At 41.4% G+C, this 19,618-nt stretch overlaps 1 protein-coding gene across 6 annotated transcripts in view; it reads left to right on the forward strand.

The window, feature by feature from the left end:
- The window catches only part of NFE2L2 (NFE2 like bZIP transcription factor 2), a 35,121-nt gene that overhangs the window by 13,161 nt on the left and 2,342 nt on the right, over positions 1-19,618 (forward strand). For 3 of the 6 annotated variants that reach the window (XM_066279451.1, XM_066279446.1, XM_066279447.1), the window contains exons 2-3: positions 18,032-18,298; positions 18,950-19,039. In XM_066279451.1, the coding sequence (XP_066135548.1) occupies positions 18,035-18,298; positions 18,950-19,039 (354 nt within the window). In that variant the 5' untranslated portion in view covers positions 18,032-18,034. Of the gene's footprint in view, positions 1-6,896; positions 7,034-14,816; positions 14,934-18,031; positions 18,299-18,949; positions 19,040-19,618 lie in introns of all 6 variants that reach the window. The other 3 variants (XM_066279449.1, XM_066279450.1, XM_066279448.1) reach the window with 3 other exon arrangements.

A 19,618-nucleotide genomic window follows, 5' to 3' on the forward strand; every position in this document is an offset into this window, starting at 1 on the left:
TGGTGAAGGAAGAGAGCCTTCTAAAAGGTCCCTCTGAGAGATGACACAGCTGAAAACCTTTCACATTTACCACCCTCTGTTCTTTTGGTGTGTGTGTGTGTGTGAAACAGAGTAAGTCAGATAGGGACAGACAGACAGGAAGGGAGAGAGATGAGAAACATCAATTCTTCGTTGCGGCTCCCTAGTTGTTCATTGATTTCTCATATGTGGCTTGACCAGGGGGCTACAGCAGACCGAGTGACCCCTTAACTCGAGCCAGTGACCTTGGGCTCAAGCAGGTGAGCCTTGCTCAAACCAGATGAGCCTGCGTTCAAGCTAGCCACCTCTGGGTCTCGAACCTGGGTCCTCCACATCTCAGTCCGATGCTCTATCCACTGCACCACCACCTGGTCAGGCAGCACCCTCTGTTGTTGCAATGCAGATGTATGATACATAAACAAGTTAGGGCCTCACTTTTTTTGTATAGTGGTTGGACTCAGAAGCCTAAAAATTAGATGCTTTTTGTGTTCCTTTGACATCAGTTTAGGAGTTGAGCTTAGTATTAATACCTCATCTGTGAGCTGTCCTATATTTCTAAGGGGTATTCATATACTGTTTTTTTCATATGGAAACAGTTCTGTGAGGATGGGTATTCTGTTTGGTTGTTCCCTAATAGGAGCAGCACAGGGAGGTTCGGAGGTAGACCAGAGCCCACCATACTGCTGGTGAGCCCAGAGCCCCAGCTGGCACCCTGCAGGTCTGCCCATGCCAGCGAGTGTTCTTTGAGCAGCCTCCGTTAACGAGGCCTAGGTTATTCTGAAGTAAGAGCCTGTGTTATTTGAGTGCTTCTGTAATATAAACCTGGGTTGAAGCTCATTGTCACCATTTATTAGATAGAGGTCTTCAAGCCAAATTACTTAACCTCTCTGTGCTTTGGTTTTCTTGCTCCAAAAGGATAATGATAATACTACTGCCCACCTCGCAGATTCACGTGAGCATAAACAGATAGTGAATACGAGTGCCCAGGATAGTGTGGAGCATATAGAAACTGCACATTATGTGGTGGCTGTTATTATTAGATGGTGCCATTCCTGTCTTAATATGAACTGAAAATACTGACACTGTGATCTTTCATTCCCAAATCTTAATGTGAAGGCTTATCAGGTAACCCTTGTTCTTACATATTTATTTAGTGGGTTAATTGAAAAGATTTACATTAAGGAAAAAAAAGACTGCTATACTGATTTAAAGAGACTGTAGTAATATGACAATACAGTAATTATAATTTCTTTTTTAAGAGGTCTCAATTGCTGCTGGGCATTTGGCAACAAGAGTGGGTACTGTGCATTTTCAAATGTGTACATCTGAAAGTGGTTGAAATATCATTTTCAAACTCAGGATTATTCATAGGCTTAGTTAGAACGGGTAACACTTTCCCACCACCTGAGGCCGCCTGCTTCTAACCATTCATCAGATGACCTTTGCAGTAATCATGGTGATCCTGTGGCATCTGGAGCACAGCTTTGCTGAATAATGTCAAGATGATCCATTTAGTCATTTTGAGCCCTTTTAGTAATTCATTTTCATACTAGCACTTTCGGATCATTGAGGTAGCTTTTTACAGGTAATTGCTAAAAGTATAAATACTACCTAGTGTACTTTAGAAGAGTTTGTGTTCCCAGTGTTTCCTCAGGAAGTACAGTAGTTTACAAAACACTTGATGAGTCTGGTTCATTAGATTCCCGTCTAAGGAATGTGGAGGGCTCACTCCATAGGCCTTTACAGAGCTGACTGTCCAACGACGTCGTCACTACTTGTCACTTTTGAGTGTTTGAAATGGGGCTAGTGCACTGAAGAACTGATTTTTTTTTCCTAATAATGAGTTTTGGTTTAAATGTTAAAACAGCAGTATAAGATTTTTTTGTTAAATATAACCTTTGGTAGGACTACATTTCATGATCATGTCGGGTGAGATTTGTTATAGTATATGTTGAATGTGTTCACATCTATTAATATCATTAATGAATTTAAATTTTGGTTACATGTTAAAATTTTGATACATTGAGTTCAATATGTTGTTAATATTAAATTCACTTGGATTATTGTAGTTAGGCTCCTAAAGTTTTGGTTTTTCTTTTTTTAATTTTCCATTGATTGAACGAGAAGCATCAACTCATTGTTCCACTTAGTTCCATTTAGTTGTGTATTCATTGGTTGCTTCTCGTACACGCCCTGACTGGGGATCAAACCCACGACCTCAGCGCAAAAAAATGGCACTTTATCCATTGAGCCACCCAGCAAGGGCCTAAAACTTTTCACATTACTTGTGTGGCTTGTATTACCTGTCTATTGGACAGTGCTGCTTTAGAGCATCTGTTACAGGGAGCTGAAATTAACCTGTTTTAAAATTCAGAATTATTTTTCAGTCTTGTATTTTGGACTGCAAAGAATCAGAGGTATTTAGAAAAAATGGATCTTAGGGTCACCTAACCCAACTCTATCCTTTGGCAGATGAAAAACCAGTGCTGGCCTTTGGTGGTGCAGTGGATAAAGCGTCGACCTGGAATGCTGAGGTCGCTAGTTCAAAACCCTGCACTTGTCTGGTCGAGGCACATATGGAGTTGATACTTCCTGCTCCTCTTCCTCCTCTCTCTCTCTCTCTCTCTCTCTTTCCTCCTCTCTAAAATGAATAAATAAAAAAAGTACTAAAAGTTAAAAAAAAAAACACAAAAAACCAAACAAACCAATGCTAACTGTTACCATAAGGGGCAGAACTAATGTCAGCTGGGAGCTGGGACCTGGTGACCCCTATGGCCTTTTGCTCTGTGTCCCGGCTTTCCTGGGCATTGGAAACATGGTGGGCACCAGGGCTGCCAAGACCTAAAATCCCCACCAGATCCAGACTAAAGGAAATAAATTATTTTGAACAGTAAGTAAAAAGAACTTTTTGTGCTATGCCTACCAGTGGACAGCATGATCAATTATGTGTTTGACGTGTGTTTCAGTTGGGCAATATAGTGATACTTTCATGGGGAGTAGTGATAAGGTAAAAATCATTCCCACGCTTGGTGTGAGCATTTACTTTGGAAAACTCCATACAGCTGGCTTTCAGATTTTAACTTAAGTCCTTTTCTCTTAAACCAGAGATTTTAAAGCAGACAGACCCAAAGTTTTTGTTCTTGAGAAGACTAAGAGCTTGACTTCATGTGTTTATTATCCAGTGAGGTTGTCTGAGAACATTTGGTAAAAGTTTAGGCCTGTTTCATGGTATTGTTTTCTTAGGAGTATAGCAAAACTGATTTAAAGGAAATAGCCACTAATAACTATAGTGAACACCCTCACAGCAAATGAGATGCTTATATTTTGAGGAGTAGAGAATGAAAAGGAGACGTTACGACTTACTAAATGGTGATCTGATTTATGGGTTTGTCCATCAGATACAGAGGAAGGCTGCTTCTGCCACAAATGCCACATCATGATGCAGTATAAGCATTTTGTGCTCTGAAAGCACTACAAATATAAGTAAGGGCTGCTCTCTCCAAGGGCTTTCTTTCTCCAAGTAGATGTAGAACTGTGTCTTGAGTTGCACTTGGTCTTAGTGAACCTGTGGATGAGTCATTTTGGAATGTGCACTTAGTGGGTCCATAGCCTTGATCACATGACTTGGGAGTTCTCAGAGCTCCACATTAAGTTTGAGCTACTTTTGCTCTTAGTAGCAGAGATGATCTACCTGGAGAGGTTGGAACTGGGGGGCTCTCAGTTAGATTATATTGAGCCTGTGGGTGGGGGAAGGAAAGGTATTTATAGAAAAGTGCACATCAGAGTTTCATAGGCCATTAATTTGGCTGTAATTGAATCCTATGCAGCAGTTTTGTTTTTTTTAAGATCTCAAAGTAATTCCTAATAATTAATGAATTTTTAAGTAATAGGAATCATAATTGGAAAGTTTAGTTTAAAATCTAATTTGTATTGGGTTGACCAGATGACCCCTCCTGAGTTCTGCTCAGTCAGATGAGACCTAGGACTGGTTAACCATTTAGCATCTCTGGATCTCAAGATCCTTATTTCTAAACCTGGGGATTGGACTATGATCTCCAAGATCACTGTCAGCTCTCCTTAGTTAGTTCTGTATTATAAATGTAACCTAATGGCCAACAAACATCTGTTCTGAGAGACACATCCCTAGAAAGAGTGCCTCTTTAAGGAGTTGATAAATGGGTCAGCCTGGTTGGACTTGCTTTTTCTTTGAAGTTTACGGTATCTTTTAGAAGAGCTGAGGTTTCTGATTTTGCCTGTTAATGACAGAGTGTTTCACCTACTGACACTTTGCCCAACCTCTGTCTTATCTGTGTGTACCACGGCCTCTACGTTTCTTGTCCCTGCCACTGTTCTGCCAGCTCCAGAGGCACCAACCAAGCTTAGCTTGGCTGGGCATTGACTGGTGGCCAACCGACATTTCTGTATGTGAAGTTTGTTCTCTTTGTTAGGCTCAATTTTATTGTTAAAAGATAGTGGGAAGGGCTGACTGTGAAATGATTCTGGAATTAACATAGGAGATCTTGTACGAACAGTTAACATACATTTAGTAAGTGGGTACCGTGTGTCAATATGGTGCTAGGTGTGAAGGACACCTAAGCTGGGAAAAGAGCAGGGAAACGGGCGCCCACACATGGCTGGTGGGAGTGTAGAAGATGCAACCTCTGTATAGAACCATTTGGCAGCACCTAGCGTAATTTCAATACACATGTTTTGACCCAATAATTCCACTTCTGTGGATTTATCCTACAGATATCCTCACACATTTATGAAATGATTTATGTACAGGATACTCATTATAGTATTATTTGTATCAGCAAAAGATTCAAACTAACTTAAAAGCCCAACAAGGGACTGATTACATAATTAGGAAATAATATTATAGTATATCTCTATAGTGAAATACCACTCAGCCTATTAAAAATAATAGGACAACTCTATGCTGATGTAGAACAATCTCTAAAATATATTAAATAAGGCTGAATAAGTGGAACACTTTGATGAGGTGCTACTTTCTGAGTATCTGTGTATTTGTTAGAATATCTTCCTAAGAAAACACAAAAAACTGATGCCAGTGGCTGCCATGGGGGAAGGTAACTGAGAAATTACTTTGTAATTTTGTATCATATACATGTATTATCTATTTACAAAAATCATAGGAGTTTACACTTGAGTTAAATCATCTTAAGAAAGCTCAGATAAAACACATATGTACAGTTTCGGCCCTGGCCCAGTGGCTCAGTGGATAGAGAGTCCTCCTCATGCGCCAAGGGTGTGAGTTTGACCCCTGGTCAGCAGGGCGTGTATGAAAAGCAACCAATGAGTGCACAACTAAATGGAACAACCAAGTGGAACAAGTTGCTGCTTCTCTCTCTTTCTCTCTCTCCCCTAACCCTTCTCAAATCAATGGAAAAATTTAAAGACAAAAAAAGAGAAAAGACATGTAAAGTATAAAATACTGACTTTATAGAAGGATTGATTTAAATGCTAAGCTCTCCTTGTGCAGTTACATTGACCTGATTTACCCATGAGTCTTCAGAGAAGGCAGGTCTGAGTGTCAAGAGGGCTGCCTTCTTGATGTCCTGCCTGGGGAGAGGGTACTGAGGCTCAAGCAGTTTCCAACCTTGTCCTGTTGTGTGAATGACAAGGAGCAGCACCATGGCGTGGGAAGAGCCTGGCAGGCTAGAAGCAGTTGAGTTGGAGTCCTGGCTCTGCTGGGTTCTGGACATGTGATTTGGGGTATGGTTGCTCAGTGCCCAAAGCCTAAATGGGTTCATCCATAAATGAAAATAAAGCACCTTCCTTCGTGCTGTTGCAGTGAGGCTCAAATGAGATACTGCCCATAAACACTGCTGTGAACCATGTCGGCACCAGCTGTAATAGAAGCTGTTAGGGACTTGGAGGCTGGCAATGGCAAGCTGGAGCAAGAAATGCTCATTCAAAAATTAAAGTAGCCTGACCTGTGGTGGCGCAGTGGATAAAGCGTCGACCTGGAAATGCTGAGGTCGCCGGTTCGAAACCCTGGGCTTGCCTGGTCAAGGCACATATGGGAGTTGATGCTTCCAGCTCCTCCTCCTTCTCTCTCTCTGTCTCTGTCTCTCTGTCCCTCTCCTCTCTAAAATGAATAAATAAAAATTAAAAAAAAAAATTAAAGTGAAGGAAAAACATATCTTCCCCCCTCTGCCAAATAACTTGGCAAGAGTTTGTAAAAGTCAAAAAGTAGACCAAAGGTAGTTTTGAAATGACCTTGGGGCATGTCATTTCACCCTCTAGACCCGTTTCCCTATTTGCGAAATGCAAGGGGCTGTGTGTGTGAATCCTATGGTCCCTTCCAGTTGCAGCATTTCGTGACAGTGTGGCATTAGCAGTAATTCCCATCTTGGTTGAGATGAGTCATATTGACCGAAAAGTTCAAATGTGAAGAGGAAGTCTCCTTGAGTTTGAGAACTTTCCTTGCCCTGGAAGTCTGAGCTTCTGTGGGGGAAACCTTGCCCCTGCTAGGAAAGGAGACCGAGGGTGCGTAGAGCAGAGATGCACTCGGTGTGTGTGTTCTCGCCACCTCTGGCACCTCCTTTGCTGTTAGACATATGCTTGCACTGGTTTATCTCTTGGTGCACTGGGTAGGATGCTCATATGGTTGTGGCTGGTATACTTTATGTCAGCTGTCACTCCTGTGTGAGGTCTTTTCTGTACAGTTTAGTAATGCGTTAGCTCCTACAGTTTCTTAGCACATCTCAAAACTAAGATCAGAGACTATATATATATATTTTAAGATTTTCTTTATTGATTTTACAGAGGGGGTGGCAGGAACAAGAAGTCTCAATTCTTGTTTGCTTCACTTTAGTTGTTCATTGATTGCTTGTCGTATGTGCCTTGACCAGGTAAGACCAGGGCTTCGAACCAGCGACCTCAGTGCTCCAGGTCCTCGCAGTATCCACTGCACCACCACAGGCCAGGCCAGAGACTGTTCTTTGTCTCTGTGTCCCCGGCACGTAGCACAGTCCCTGGCATCTGAGAGGTGAGTTCTATATATGTATTAGGTGGGCAGGTGGATTAATGATCCAATTAGGGTAGTATGTGCACTAATATTACTGATCTTGACCACTATCTTTACTGTAACTACCACCATTCTGGTTCAATAAATAACTCATACTTTAAAAAGTTTACACTAAGAAAATTAAACAGATCCCCCTAGAATATATTTTAACAGGACCTACAACTTAAAAAAAAGAAGCTAAGTTTTTTAAATAGACTCTCTGCCACAATATATAATATACACTTCCAAAAATCATCCTTACCACTAGTGTTCAATACCACCATGGGCACAGAAGTCTTTGGTTAGAGCCACAAACAGCATATAGTATTTACTTGGCTCCCAAGTCTGGATGACTGTCCTGTTTCTTACTTTTTTTTTTTTTAACAGGAACAGAGAGTCAGAGAGAGGGATAGATAGGGACAGACAGACAGGAACGAAGAGAGATGAGAAGCATCAATCATCAGTTTTTCGTTGCGAGGCCTTAGTTGTTCATTGATTGCTTTCTCATTATATGCCTTGACCGCGGGCCTTCAGCAGACTGAATGACCCCTTGCTCGAGCCAGCGACCTTGGGCTCAAGCTGGTGAGCTTTTGCTCAAACCAGATGAGCCCGCGCTCAAGCTGGCGACCTCGAGGTCTCAAACCTGGGTCCTTCCGCATCCCAGTCCGACGCTCTACCCACTGCGCCACTGCCTGGTCAGGCCTGTTTCTTACTTTTTAAAGCTAATTATTGGCAGTTAAATCTGAAAAAAGAGCTTTAAGATTGAAATAAATAATTGCTTTTTACAAATGCAGGACCAACTTTACACCTCGGAGTTCAGAAGTGTTTGGGCTTGCTGGGGTACTGCCGCCCTCACGGGGATGTCCTGTAGGAGGAGGGCACACAAGGATGGGCAGGCAGGGCTGTTTGACTGCATGGTGGAGATCTGAGCCACCTTGTTAGTCCACACCCACTTAATTTCAGTTCACAAAAGGTAAAGTAGGTTAGGGAATTAGATCCAGTGCTCCAGAAGGTTCTGATGCTAATAATGCTAGCGTGCTTGTGTGTGTGTGTGTATGTATTTCTCTGAAGAATCATTCTATAGTAATGGAAAGCCTACTCACAAAAATGAGATGTTCCTTTCATATGTGGAGGACAGCATCCAGAACTGAATACATGTATAGCCTGTTCAAAAGTAGGGAAGAGATTAGAAAATGTGTTCTAAAATTGGCTTATCAAACCATGCCATTTTCTTGGCAAAGTGGTGATAACCCTTACATAGATCCCTTGAGGTCTAGCTTGCAGCATCCTGCTATGGTAGATGCAAACCATCAAGAAATAACTTTATTGCAGTGATTTTTAACTGGTGTGCCTGCAAGAATTTTTAGAACATGCAATACCTGCCCTGGCTGGTTGGCTCATTGGTAGAGCATCAGCCTGGTATGCGGATGTTCTGGTTCGATTCCCAGTCAAGGCACATAGGAGAAGCAACCATCTGCTTTTCTACCCTTCCCTCTCTTCCTTCTCTCTCTCTCTCTCTCTCTCTCTCTCTCTCTCTCTCTCTTTCTTCTTTCCCTCCCTCAGCCACGGATCCCTTGGAGCAAGTTGGCCTGGGCACTGAGGATGGCTCCATGGCCTGGCCTCAGGTGCTAAAACGGCTTGGTTATGGACCAACGGAGCACTGCCCCAGATGGGCAGAACATCGCCCTGTAGAGGGTTTGCCGGGTGGATCTTGGTTGGGGCATATGTGGGAGTCTGTCTCTCTGCTTTCCTGCTTCTCACTTAAGGAAAAAAAAAACAAAAAAACCCAAACATGTAATACTTAATTATTTAGTCAGGGGCACTGACTTTTTTCACTTAGATTGTCAAATAAAAAAAATGACACAGCCTGACCTGTGGTGGCGCAGTGGATAAAGCATCAACCTGGAAACGCTGAGGTTGCCCGTTCAAAACCCTGGGCTTGCCTGGTCAAGGCACATATGGGAGTTGATGCTTCCTGATCCTCCCCCCTTCTCTCTCTCTCTCTCTCCTCTCTATAATGAATAAATAAAATCTTTAAAAAAAAAAAAAATGACACAGCAGCCAACACAACAGTAGTGTGGGTGAATCAAAATTATACCTATTTTTTGGTAAGATCGGCAAAAAATATTTTTTGATGTGCGCAGAATTTTAATAATTAGTTTATGTGTGCCATGAGATGGAAAAGGTTGAAAATCATTGCTCATTTGAGATCCTGGTGTGAAACTTCTCATGGAAAAGTCAGATCCATGCACTTTTGGTAGCAGGTGGGATCAACCTACTATTTTGGAAAGTAACTTTCTGATTTCTTTTTGCCCCAATACTTGTGTGTCTCTTTAGAAAATAACTCAAGTGTCCATCCAGTCTTGCCTTATCTTTTCATCATACGTTGCAGTTTGCAGACAAGAGTAATGGGTATGGGTGAGTTCCAGTAAACTTGGCGGTATCACATTGCTTAGACTCTGAGTCATTGCTAGGAAACTTGCTTGTGAACAGGAAGCAGCCCGTGAAACTGTGTACAGAGTAATAGCGTGTCAGACTGAGGAAACTACTTTCCCATTGAAAAACAAAAGGCAGAAGGATGTTTCTACAACCAAGGAATAGCAAATACATGATCTGGGAGACTCACTTGTTGAATAATTTGTCTCTTGGTGTGTATTTGATGTGTATTTGAGAATTTTTATAATGTTAAAAATCACCAGAGGAAGATGAGAGAAGAACTATAAATCCTTAGTGAAATTTCTCTAGAAGGAAAATTTTGATTACTGGTAACTTACTACCATTTGGAGTCTCTATTGACATATATAACTAGTTACTAGGTAAGTTATTTTTTAACACGAAGCTGTAATTACACAGAAGTGAACCCGGTGACATTTATATCTGGCCTAGATGGCTGGAAGGAACAAAAGAGAGACAAATGTTCCCTCCGTAACATTTTGTGATTCTGTATTTGGTGGTGTGTGGGTGGGGGGTGATTTCTTTGTTTTTAATTACCTACTTCACAATTACTGTAGCAATATATGCAAAAGTTGGCAAATCAGCCCAGTGGAACCAAAAGTACTTGAATGTGGTAACACTATAAAGAATAACCTGTCATTTGTCTTCCCTAGAATTCTCAGTTAAAACAGTTGACATTGTGTTGTGTATTGCAGTGGGAGAGAAGCAAAGAAAAGTAAACCAGTAGATAGATTTATGAAACATCGTGGACATGAGCAAGATTTTTTTTTGTCCTTTTTTGCTCAATCCCTCAACACCCCTCACCCAGCCTCCAACCCCTACCTTGACAGCTGTCAGTCAGCCTGCTCTCTGTGTCTGAATCTTTCTCTCTTTTGTTCCTTAATTCATTTGTTCATTAGATTGTACATGAGTGAAATCATATGGTGCTTGTCTTTCTCTAACTGGCTTATTTCACTTAACACAATGCTCTCCAGGTCCATCCATGCTGTTGGAAAAGCTAAGATTTCCTACTTTTTTAAAGCCTTGTAGTGTTCCATTGTGTAAATATACCACAGCTTTTTATCCACTCATCTATTGATGGACATTAGAGCTACTTCCAAATCTTGGCTGTAGTAAATAATGTGCAATGCAAAAACAGATTTGCTTGGAGTCATTTTATTTTATTTAGTAAGGATTGTAACTGCAAAGAAGAACCTTGCAAATCAAGATCTCTTTCATTTTATCAATTCTTCAAAATTCAGGCACACCACCAGTTGTTTTTGTAGTCCATAGATCTTTATTTGGTTTATATTCTAACACGGTAGGATGTGATTCATGTTCCATCTGGTTTTGCTTTTGAGCAGCTTTTATGGAAAAAATATTAAATCAGATTTTGCTTTTAGGTAAATAATATAACCACCTGGGCACAATATAAAGACTGAAATGTGTGGAAGAAAAACATTACCAGGTGTAACTTAGACCCAGAATATTAGCAATTAATATTTAGATGATGAGATTTCAGAGGAATAAACTTTGATTTAGTATTATTTTCTTAATGAAAATACATGATTTTTTGCCTGACCAGGCATTGGCGCAGTGGATAGAGCATCGGGCTGGGATGCGGAGGACCCAGGTTCGAGACCCCGAGGTCGCCAGCTTGAGTGCGGGCTCATCTGGTTTGAGCAAAAGCTCACCAGCTTGGACCCATGGTCGCTGGCTCGAACAAGGGGTTACTTGGTCTGCGGAAGGCCCGTGGTCAGGGCACATATGAGAAAGCAATCAATGAACAACTAAGGTGTCAAAACAAAAAACTGATGATTGATGCTTCTCATCTCTCTCGTTCCTGTCTGTCTGTCCCTATCTGTCCCTCTCTCTGACTCTATCTCTGTCCCTGTATAAAAAAAAAAAAATAATAATAAAGAAAATACATGATTTTTAAGAAGGAATAACCTAAGATACTGTCTTAACCTTTATGTTATAAAATTGGAGGTATGCATCAGTTTTTATTTTTTGCTTACAAAGTCAGTAACCTGAAGTTTATTTTTTTTAGCAGTTTATTATTTTTTTAGCAGTTTATTGGTGAAATGTACTTCTAGAAGAAAACCTCCCACCACCTTACTGTCATTTTTCAGACAAAACAGAGGATGGGAGAAGGAGGGAGGAGAGGGTGTGAGGGAGGGTACAGGTCTCATTTACACATTAGAATGGGTGATAGTAACCATTTAATTTTTCATTTCAAATGCTTTTCCAAAGCCTCAGTTTACTGAATTGCTTTAATTTAGAAGATTGTGATATCCTTTCTGGTATTTTTACTTTTTATCTTTTATGATTTTTTCTTTTTTTTTCTTTTTCCTTGGCTCTTCCGAGTATGATAAGTGCTTGTTTGTTCAAGACATTAAAATCGGCTTGCAAAAAAACATTTAATCTGGTATTCTGTGTTTAGGGCCTAATTTGTTATCTTAGAACAAAAATATTCATTTTAAAGTGGTATGAGTTAACTGTACATCTTCACATTTCCCATTAAACATGTAACAGATTACCCAGATGGCAAAGGATGATATATACATTTTAAGTATGAATATTTTCGTTGGGCCAGATGGTGATTTAATGTGAATTGTTGAACATTTATGTTTCTTATTAAATTGTCTTTTGTCTAAGCCAAGCTAGTAACATAATTTGGAGCACAGTCAGGAATCACTGAAGGACAACAACCACAAAAAAAGATAGCAAGTGTCTGTGGCGTTTGCTCCCTGTGGCATGTGAAGGCTCACAGCTGCGCCTGCCTTGCCCTGGAAACCTTTTACATTTAATTTTTTTTTTTTTTTTAGATTTATTGACTTTACAGTGGGCGGAGCGAGAAATATCAACTCAGAGTTGCTTCACTTTTGTTCATTGATTGCTTGTCCTTTGTGCCTCGTCCAGGCAGCCTGGGGTTTCAAACCTGCTGCCTCTGTTCCAGGTCCATGCTCTGTTCACTGCACCACCACAGGCCAGGCAGCTTTCATATCTTAAGGGCATACCTGTTGGGATGCTGTACAAACCACCCCATTTTCCCTCTTCCCCCAAACCCTTCTTACCCGCCATTTTGCATGGCGGCTTTCCCCGTTGGGACTCCGAGGGGATCAGGCGGCTGCACTTCCCCAGTGCTGGGGATCTGTGTGCAGAAGGGCAGTTTTAGTTCTTCCTTAGGCACTTCCCTTCCCCACTGGCCAGTGTCATGTTGTTACGGGCTCCACCCAGGCTGTTTCCTCTTAGATGGGGCTCAGCTTTACAGGGATGGGTCATCTGTGGAAGAAGTCATGTGCCCAGTCACAGGGCTCCTTACAGGAAACGGTCACTGTGAGGTTAGTGCAGAATGACAGTCCTGAGCCTGTGGGGCTCCCCAGCACCGAGTCCTGGGTGGACAGACTTCTCATTTTTTTTCCTTTTTTAGTTTATTGATTTTTAGAGAGAGACAGGAACATACATCTGTTCCTGTATGTGCCCTGACCAGGGATCAAATCGACAACCACTGCACTTCAGGATGAAGCTCTAACCAATCCAGTCAGGGCAAACCTCTCATTTTCAACATAAACCTTTGAGTGTTTCACATAGTACCAAATCCCTGCAGGCGTTTTCTTCTGAAATTTCGGTGAAAAATCTGAGTAACAGACTATGACATACTAAGGCCATGGCAAGAACCCCATTATTGCTGCCACTAAATTTGATCAAGTGACTGAGTTTTTTCTTATAAATAAATACATAAATAAATAAATAAATAAATAAGGCCTGACCAGGCAGTCACATTGGATAGAGCATTGGCCTGGGATACAGAGGACCCAGGTTCAAACACCTGAGGTCGCTGGCTTGAGTGTAGGCTCACTACCTTAATTAAGCAAGGGGTTACTGGCTCAGTTGTAGGCCCCTGCCCTGTCAGATCAAGGCACATATGCTAAAGCAATCAATGAACAGTTAAGGTGCCGCAACAAAGAATTGATGCTTCTCATCTGTCTCCCGTTCTATCTATCTGTCCCCATCTGTCTCTGTCTCTCTCGCTAAAAAAAAAAAAAAAAAAAAAAAAAGGCCCTGGCCGGTTGGCTCAGTGGTAGAGTGTCAGCCTGGCATGCAGCAGGAGTCCCCGGTTCAATTCCCGGCCAGGGCACACAGGAGAAGCGCCCATCTGCTTCTCCACCCCTCCCCCTCTCCTTCCTCTCTGTCTCTCTCTTCCCCTCCCGCAGCCAAGGCTCCATTGGAGCAAAAGTTGGCCCAGGTGCTGAGGATGGCTCTGTGGCCTCCTTCTCAGGCGCTAGAATGGCTCTGGTTGCAGCAGAACAACGCCCCGGATGGGCAGAGCATCACCCCCTGGTGGGCATGTCGGGTGGATCCCGGTTGGTCGTATGCAGGAGTCTGACTGCCTCCCCGTTTCCAGCTTCAGGGAAAAAAAAAAAAAAAAGGCAGAAAAAAAAGTTAGCAGCCTCTATAGCAAGAATAAGCATTACATAAAAATAAAAAAACAGACCAGGCAGTGGCACAGTGGATAGAGTGTTGAACTGGGATGTGGAGGACCCAGGTTTTGAGACCCCGACATCGCCGGCTTGAGCGCGGGCTCATCTGGTTTTAGCAGGGCTCACCAGCTTGGACCCAAGGTCGCTTGCTAGAGCAGGGGGTCACTCGGTCTGCTGAAGGCCCACAGTCAAGGCACATGAGAAAGCAATCAATGAGCAACTAAGGTGTCGCAATGAAAAACTGATGATTGGTGCTTCTCATCTCTCTCCGTTCCTGTCTGTCTGTCCCTGTCTATCCCTCTCTCTGACTCTCTCTCTGTTAAAAATTTAAAAATTTAAAAATAAAAACACAGGATACCTCTGAGAACACTTTGAAACCTGTTTGGGCCCAATGTGATCTCAATGAAGGCTGCCCCGCCTGCATTAAGAACAGTTAGATGTCACTTGAAACATCTTTTGGTGACATTCTTGGTGGAGACAGTAAGCTAGGGCTCTAGGGGTCCTCTACCCCCTGGTGTCCCCCGTTGTTTCAGATCAGTGAGAACTGGTGCTCAAGAGCTTATCCAAATGATACTTCATGGTTTTTCCTGTTCATTGATAAAGATTCATCAAGATGTCCTTTTCTGTGTTTTAAAAATTGAACTGGTTTGGAGCTGTGCATTGAAGGGTAGTTATGTCAGAAACTCACTTGCACTTGAACGGGTGTGTATGTATACATAAAGGTATAAATAGAAGCGTATGTTATCTATTTTTTTTTACACATTACACATTGCACATGCCTTATAGTCAATTTCAGACCTTCCCTGAGGAAGATAACTTTATTGCTTTATTTCATGCTCCCACTACAGTTAGGTGCAGGAGTTGATTATCCAGTGGCCTGGAGATTGGTCTCGCGTATAACCTGTTGAAGGACCCACCACCGTCAGCATGGCTCATTTGATCCACCAACATCTGTATAATTAGGGGTAGGATGCAATAATTATATTAAATTATAGCTAAACCATCCCAACCCACTCAAGACATCTCATCTGGTGGGGAGGAAAGGGAGAAAAAAAAAGAATAGAGTTGGTGTGATTGTCACAGATTTTAGAGTATATGACATTCAAAATTTTCCTCCAACCATTCTCGTGATACTTTGTAGTCAGGTTTGGGAGTAGTTGTTTCCAACATAAATTGCTTCAGTGCTCTTTCAGTTCTTTTATGGAAAAGTCAAAACTGGGTACTGATTCTTATCCTGGAATTTCTTAACAAAGAGAAGCCCCAGGTGTAGGCAGTCCGGGGAAAGTGAGGGAGGGATATGTCAGAGTGGTCCCCGGGTGCTGAGACAAGTATTTGGGTTTCTCTTTTATTTTCATCTTCTGAATAGCTCAGTTCACATTCTGCATCAGTTTTCGAGATGGGTAGGAAAGGTACTATTTTATATAGAGACACTAGAGTTCAAGATTGTGAGACCATGCATTCCTTTCATTTAGTAGATGTTAATATCCTGAACACCCACCTCCTTAAATACCTTGGTCAGATAGCTCCAGTTTGGAAAACAGTCTGGATAAGATAATCTGCTGTGTTAGATTCATCAAGATATGGCCCAACCTAATCACAGCTCTCTATACCTGGGCCATTTGGTACCAGTCCGCAGAGAAAGAATAAATAACTTACGTTATTTCCGTTTTATTTATATTTAAGTCTGAACAATGTTTTATTTTTAAAAAATGACCAGATTCCCTCTGTTACATCCGTCTAAGACTCACTCTTGACGCTTGTCTCAGTCACGTGATACATTTTAAAGGTCAGTCCGTGAAAATATTTTCTGACATTAAACCAGTCCATGGCCCAAAAAAGGTTGGGGAACAGTGCTTTACATGACCTTTGGGGAAACATGCCCATTAAAATGGAAATAAGATGCCTGATCAGGCCGTAACGCAGTGGATAGAGCGTCGGCCTGGGATGCCAAGGACCCAGATTCGAGACCCCGAGGTCACCAGCTTGAGCGCAGGCTCATCTGGTTTGACCCCAGGGTCGCTGGCTCGAGCAAGGGGCTACTCGGTCTGCTGAAGGCCCGTGGTCAAGGCACATACGAGAAAGCAATCAATGAACAACTAAGGTGTTGCAACGCGCAATGAAAAACTAATGATTGATGCTTCTCATCTCTCCCCGTTCCTGTCTATCCCTCTCTCTGACTCTGTCTCTGTGAAAACACAAACAAGAAAAACTTTTACAATGGAAATAAGATCATTTAAAAATTGGAATTATTCTCATGGTTTATGTTAATGGAAGCCCCCTTGAGAAGGTAGCCGTGAATGCTTCTACGTAGCTTATTTTGTTGCTTGTGGCCAGGAAAATGATCCAGGTGACATGTGCTTAATCTACCTTCTGTAACCTGGCCACTTCACACCACCAAGATATCAAGGCAAAGTATCTGAGACAGTGGATTGATTTTATATGCTGTCCACTTTAGGAACCAGTGACCAGTGATCAGATTTTATTATATTTCTAGTGCAGGCCAGTGGTTAAAAAGCACCAGTCAGTCCACGATTGAGGCTGTCTGCATACCTGTTCCTGTTCAGCTACTTCCTTTGTAGTAGTCTTCTTTCTCTCTAAACCTCATTATTATTTATAAAATAAGAGATATATGTTACCCTTATATGGTTGTTTTAAGGATGTTTGTATATGCAGAGTGCTTAGAACAATGCCTGACATATAGAAAGCCCTTAATAGATGTCGGTCTAAACACAGGTTTATCCTAGCCAGTTCTAAAGAGCTATAGGTGTTGCTTTAACTATACCTACCCTGGTGTGCTTTATACTAAATATTACACTGTTCAAGACTAGAATGATGATGAATCCTCTGAGCCGGATTTCATTGCATTTAAGTTTCCAACACCAACTTTTGATCAAGGCTAGATAGAGGTGGCTTCTGCTCTCCAGCTAGCTGTGCTCTCTCTAGGCTGAGTGGCCTGCTTCTCTGATGGATAAAAATAGCTTGACTGCTCACTGAAGCAACAACCATGTTATTTTTGTCCTTGGAAGGCTGACATTAGGAGAGCTCTAGACATCCTGAGCCAGCCTGGTGCTTCCAGCCATCAGCAGAACTAAAATACAAAATTTGATGCTACAAGTTATAAATCAGAAAATTTGCTTTTGACACAATTTTGTGTTTGTGAAAATGTGGACAGGCGTGGCACCTTGTATATAAATAAAAACACCATTCCCTCATTGTAGGAGTCTCAGTATCTTAAAACTTAATAGCGTCTGACCTTCTCGGGAGCCATGTTTTGTTTTTGTTTTCAGAGAGTTATTTATGATTTCTTAGGAGTGAACCCAGTAGGCACTATCTCTTTCCCAGCTTTTTTGGTAAACAACAGGCAACCCCTCACTTCACCCATGTCACAAGATTACCAATAGCTAAGACTTTACCAATCTGTCCATGCCTCAGGTGATAAAACTCAAGTCAAGGTGAAATTTTAATAAGTGAGTCACAGAGGCTGAGGAGCAAGAAATGAGGAAAAGATAAGCCAATATAGGAAAGACCCAAAGAATGGTGCTATTTCACAACTGCTAGACTGACAATTTAACTTGGGGTTTTTTCCTCCTCTGTAAACTGGGTATTTGCTGAGCAAGTTTAGAAAAAAAATTCTGTGTATTCAATCATGTTTTCCAAATGCCAGTTATCATAATAAACCAGTAGCTTGGAGTGCCTGCTCTAATTTTTATATTCCATTAAACAATTGTGGGATTTCTTTTAATTCAGAAACTGTAACATGCAACATGTTAATTTTGCTCTTTTGTGATTTCTACCATCACCAGTTAATAATCCAAGTAGTAAATGATTATAATAGATGGCTGTGTTTGTAGGTTATTTTGGTTTTTTTTTTTAAATGAATAGATTCATTAAGTAGAATTAACTGTGCCCTTCCAGAACATTGGATCTTTGTTCCCACTCAGATTTTGTTTGTAATTGCCTCACCACACCACACCCCCCAGCAACAATGGCATAAGATGAATTTTGTGATATCTGCCATTTTAAAACCATCTTAACCATGGTCTTCTTCCTTTTTTGAATATAGGACATGGACTTGATTGACATACTTTGGAGGCAAGATATAGATCTTGGGGTAAGTCGAGAAGTATTTGACTTCAGTCAACGACGGAAGGAGCATGAGCTGGAAAAACAGAAAAAACTTGAAAAGGAAAGACAAGAACAACTCCAGAAGGAGCAAGAGAAAGCCTTTTTTGCTCAGTTACAACTAGATGAAGAGACAGGTGAATTCCTCCCAATTCAGCCAGCCCAGCACGTCCCGTCGGAACCCAGTGGATCTGCCAACTACTCCCAGGTACAGAGTGCTCGGTTCATGGCATGGTTGAAGAAAAGAACATTAACCCAGGAGTTAAAAACATCTGGATTTGAGTCCCAGCTTTGCCTTTTATTGTGTCTTCATGACCTTGTCAAGTCATTCCCAGCTTTGGCCTCCTGATGAGTTCAGTACCTGACTTTCCTCACAGAGTTATAAGGATTAGGAGGACGTAAGCTACATGAAAGAGCTTTGTAAGCTATAGAAACATCACGGGAGGATCAGGCAGCAGCAGTGCTGGTGACAGTAGTGGAACCAGGGGCAGGAATTACTTTGGTACCAACTGCAACAGTAATTGTGACTATTCCAAAGCACCTGATTTAATCAATATAACAAGTATCTGAAGTAGGTGCCACTATCTCCATTTTATCTACAGATAAGCCATTGAAGCTCAAATAGGTTAAAGAACTTGCCCAGAGGACTCAAGAAATTTGGGGAACCAATTTGAACCCAGATAGTCTGGTTTGTTTCTGTGCTCTTAACTACAAGACTAAACTGATTTCTGAACTTAAGAAACACTTGACTGGGTTAAACAGATTGTAAACATTTTAAGACCATCAATCATGAACCTTTCACTCAGGAATGGAACGTTAAACAGTTTTTTCTTCCTTTTTGTCTTTTCCTTTTATGCAGGTTACCCACATTCCCAAACCAGATGCTTTGTACTTCACTGACTGCATGCAGCTTTTGGCAGAGACATTCCCATTTGTAGATGACAATGAGGTATAACATTGCTTCACAGCAAAACTCCATAGCTACATCTAATATATCCTATATGGGTCCTTTTACTGTCTCTCCATTTAAAAAAAGGAATAAAAAACATTTTAGAGGAAGTTTGTCAAGGAAACCTTAGCCTATAGATAACTTTACCCACTCCCACACAATGCAAAACCCAAGATGTTTTCTACTGCATATCCATAAGCATGGTTCAACGTAACCATGGAAACAAGTAACACATTTATTACAGGTACTAAAATATTTTGATGAGTAGCGAAAGCAGGGTAATACACCAAAACTTGTTCAATTTACAATTTTAATAAACCTTTTGTGTTTGAAGCACTATATCTAGTGCTATATAAAAAGATGCAAATTAACTCCTAAAGATTATTCTTACTCATTTGAAAGTTTGCCTTCAAATGCATCGGATAAAACAAACCAGTAAATAAAAAGTAAATTCAGATTCAGTTGGGTAGGACAAAAAGATGTTTCCTTTTTCAGAAGTAGGGGTCATAAGGGGTCACTAGAGTAGCCAGTGCCGGCTAGAGGTGTTGTGATGGTGGCCTGGGAGGGCACTCATCCACG

The sequence above is a fragment of the Saccopteryx bilineata genome, chromosome 5 (genome assembly GCF_036850765.1).
Source record: "Saccopteryx bilineata isolate mSacBil1 chromosome 5, mSacBil1_pri_phased_curated, whole genome shotgun sequence".
Classification (NCBI taxonomy): Eukaryota; Metazoa; Chordata; class Mammalia; order Chiroptera; family Emballonuridae; genus Saccopteryx; species Saccopteryx bilineata.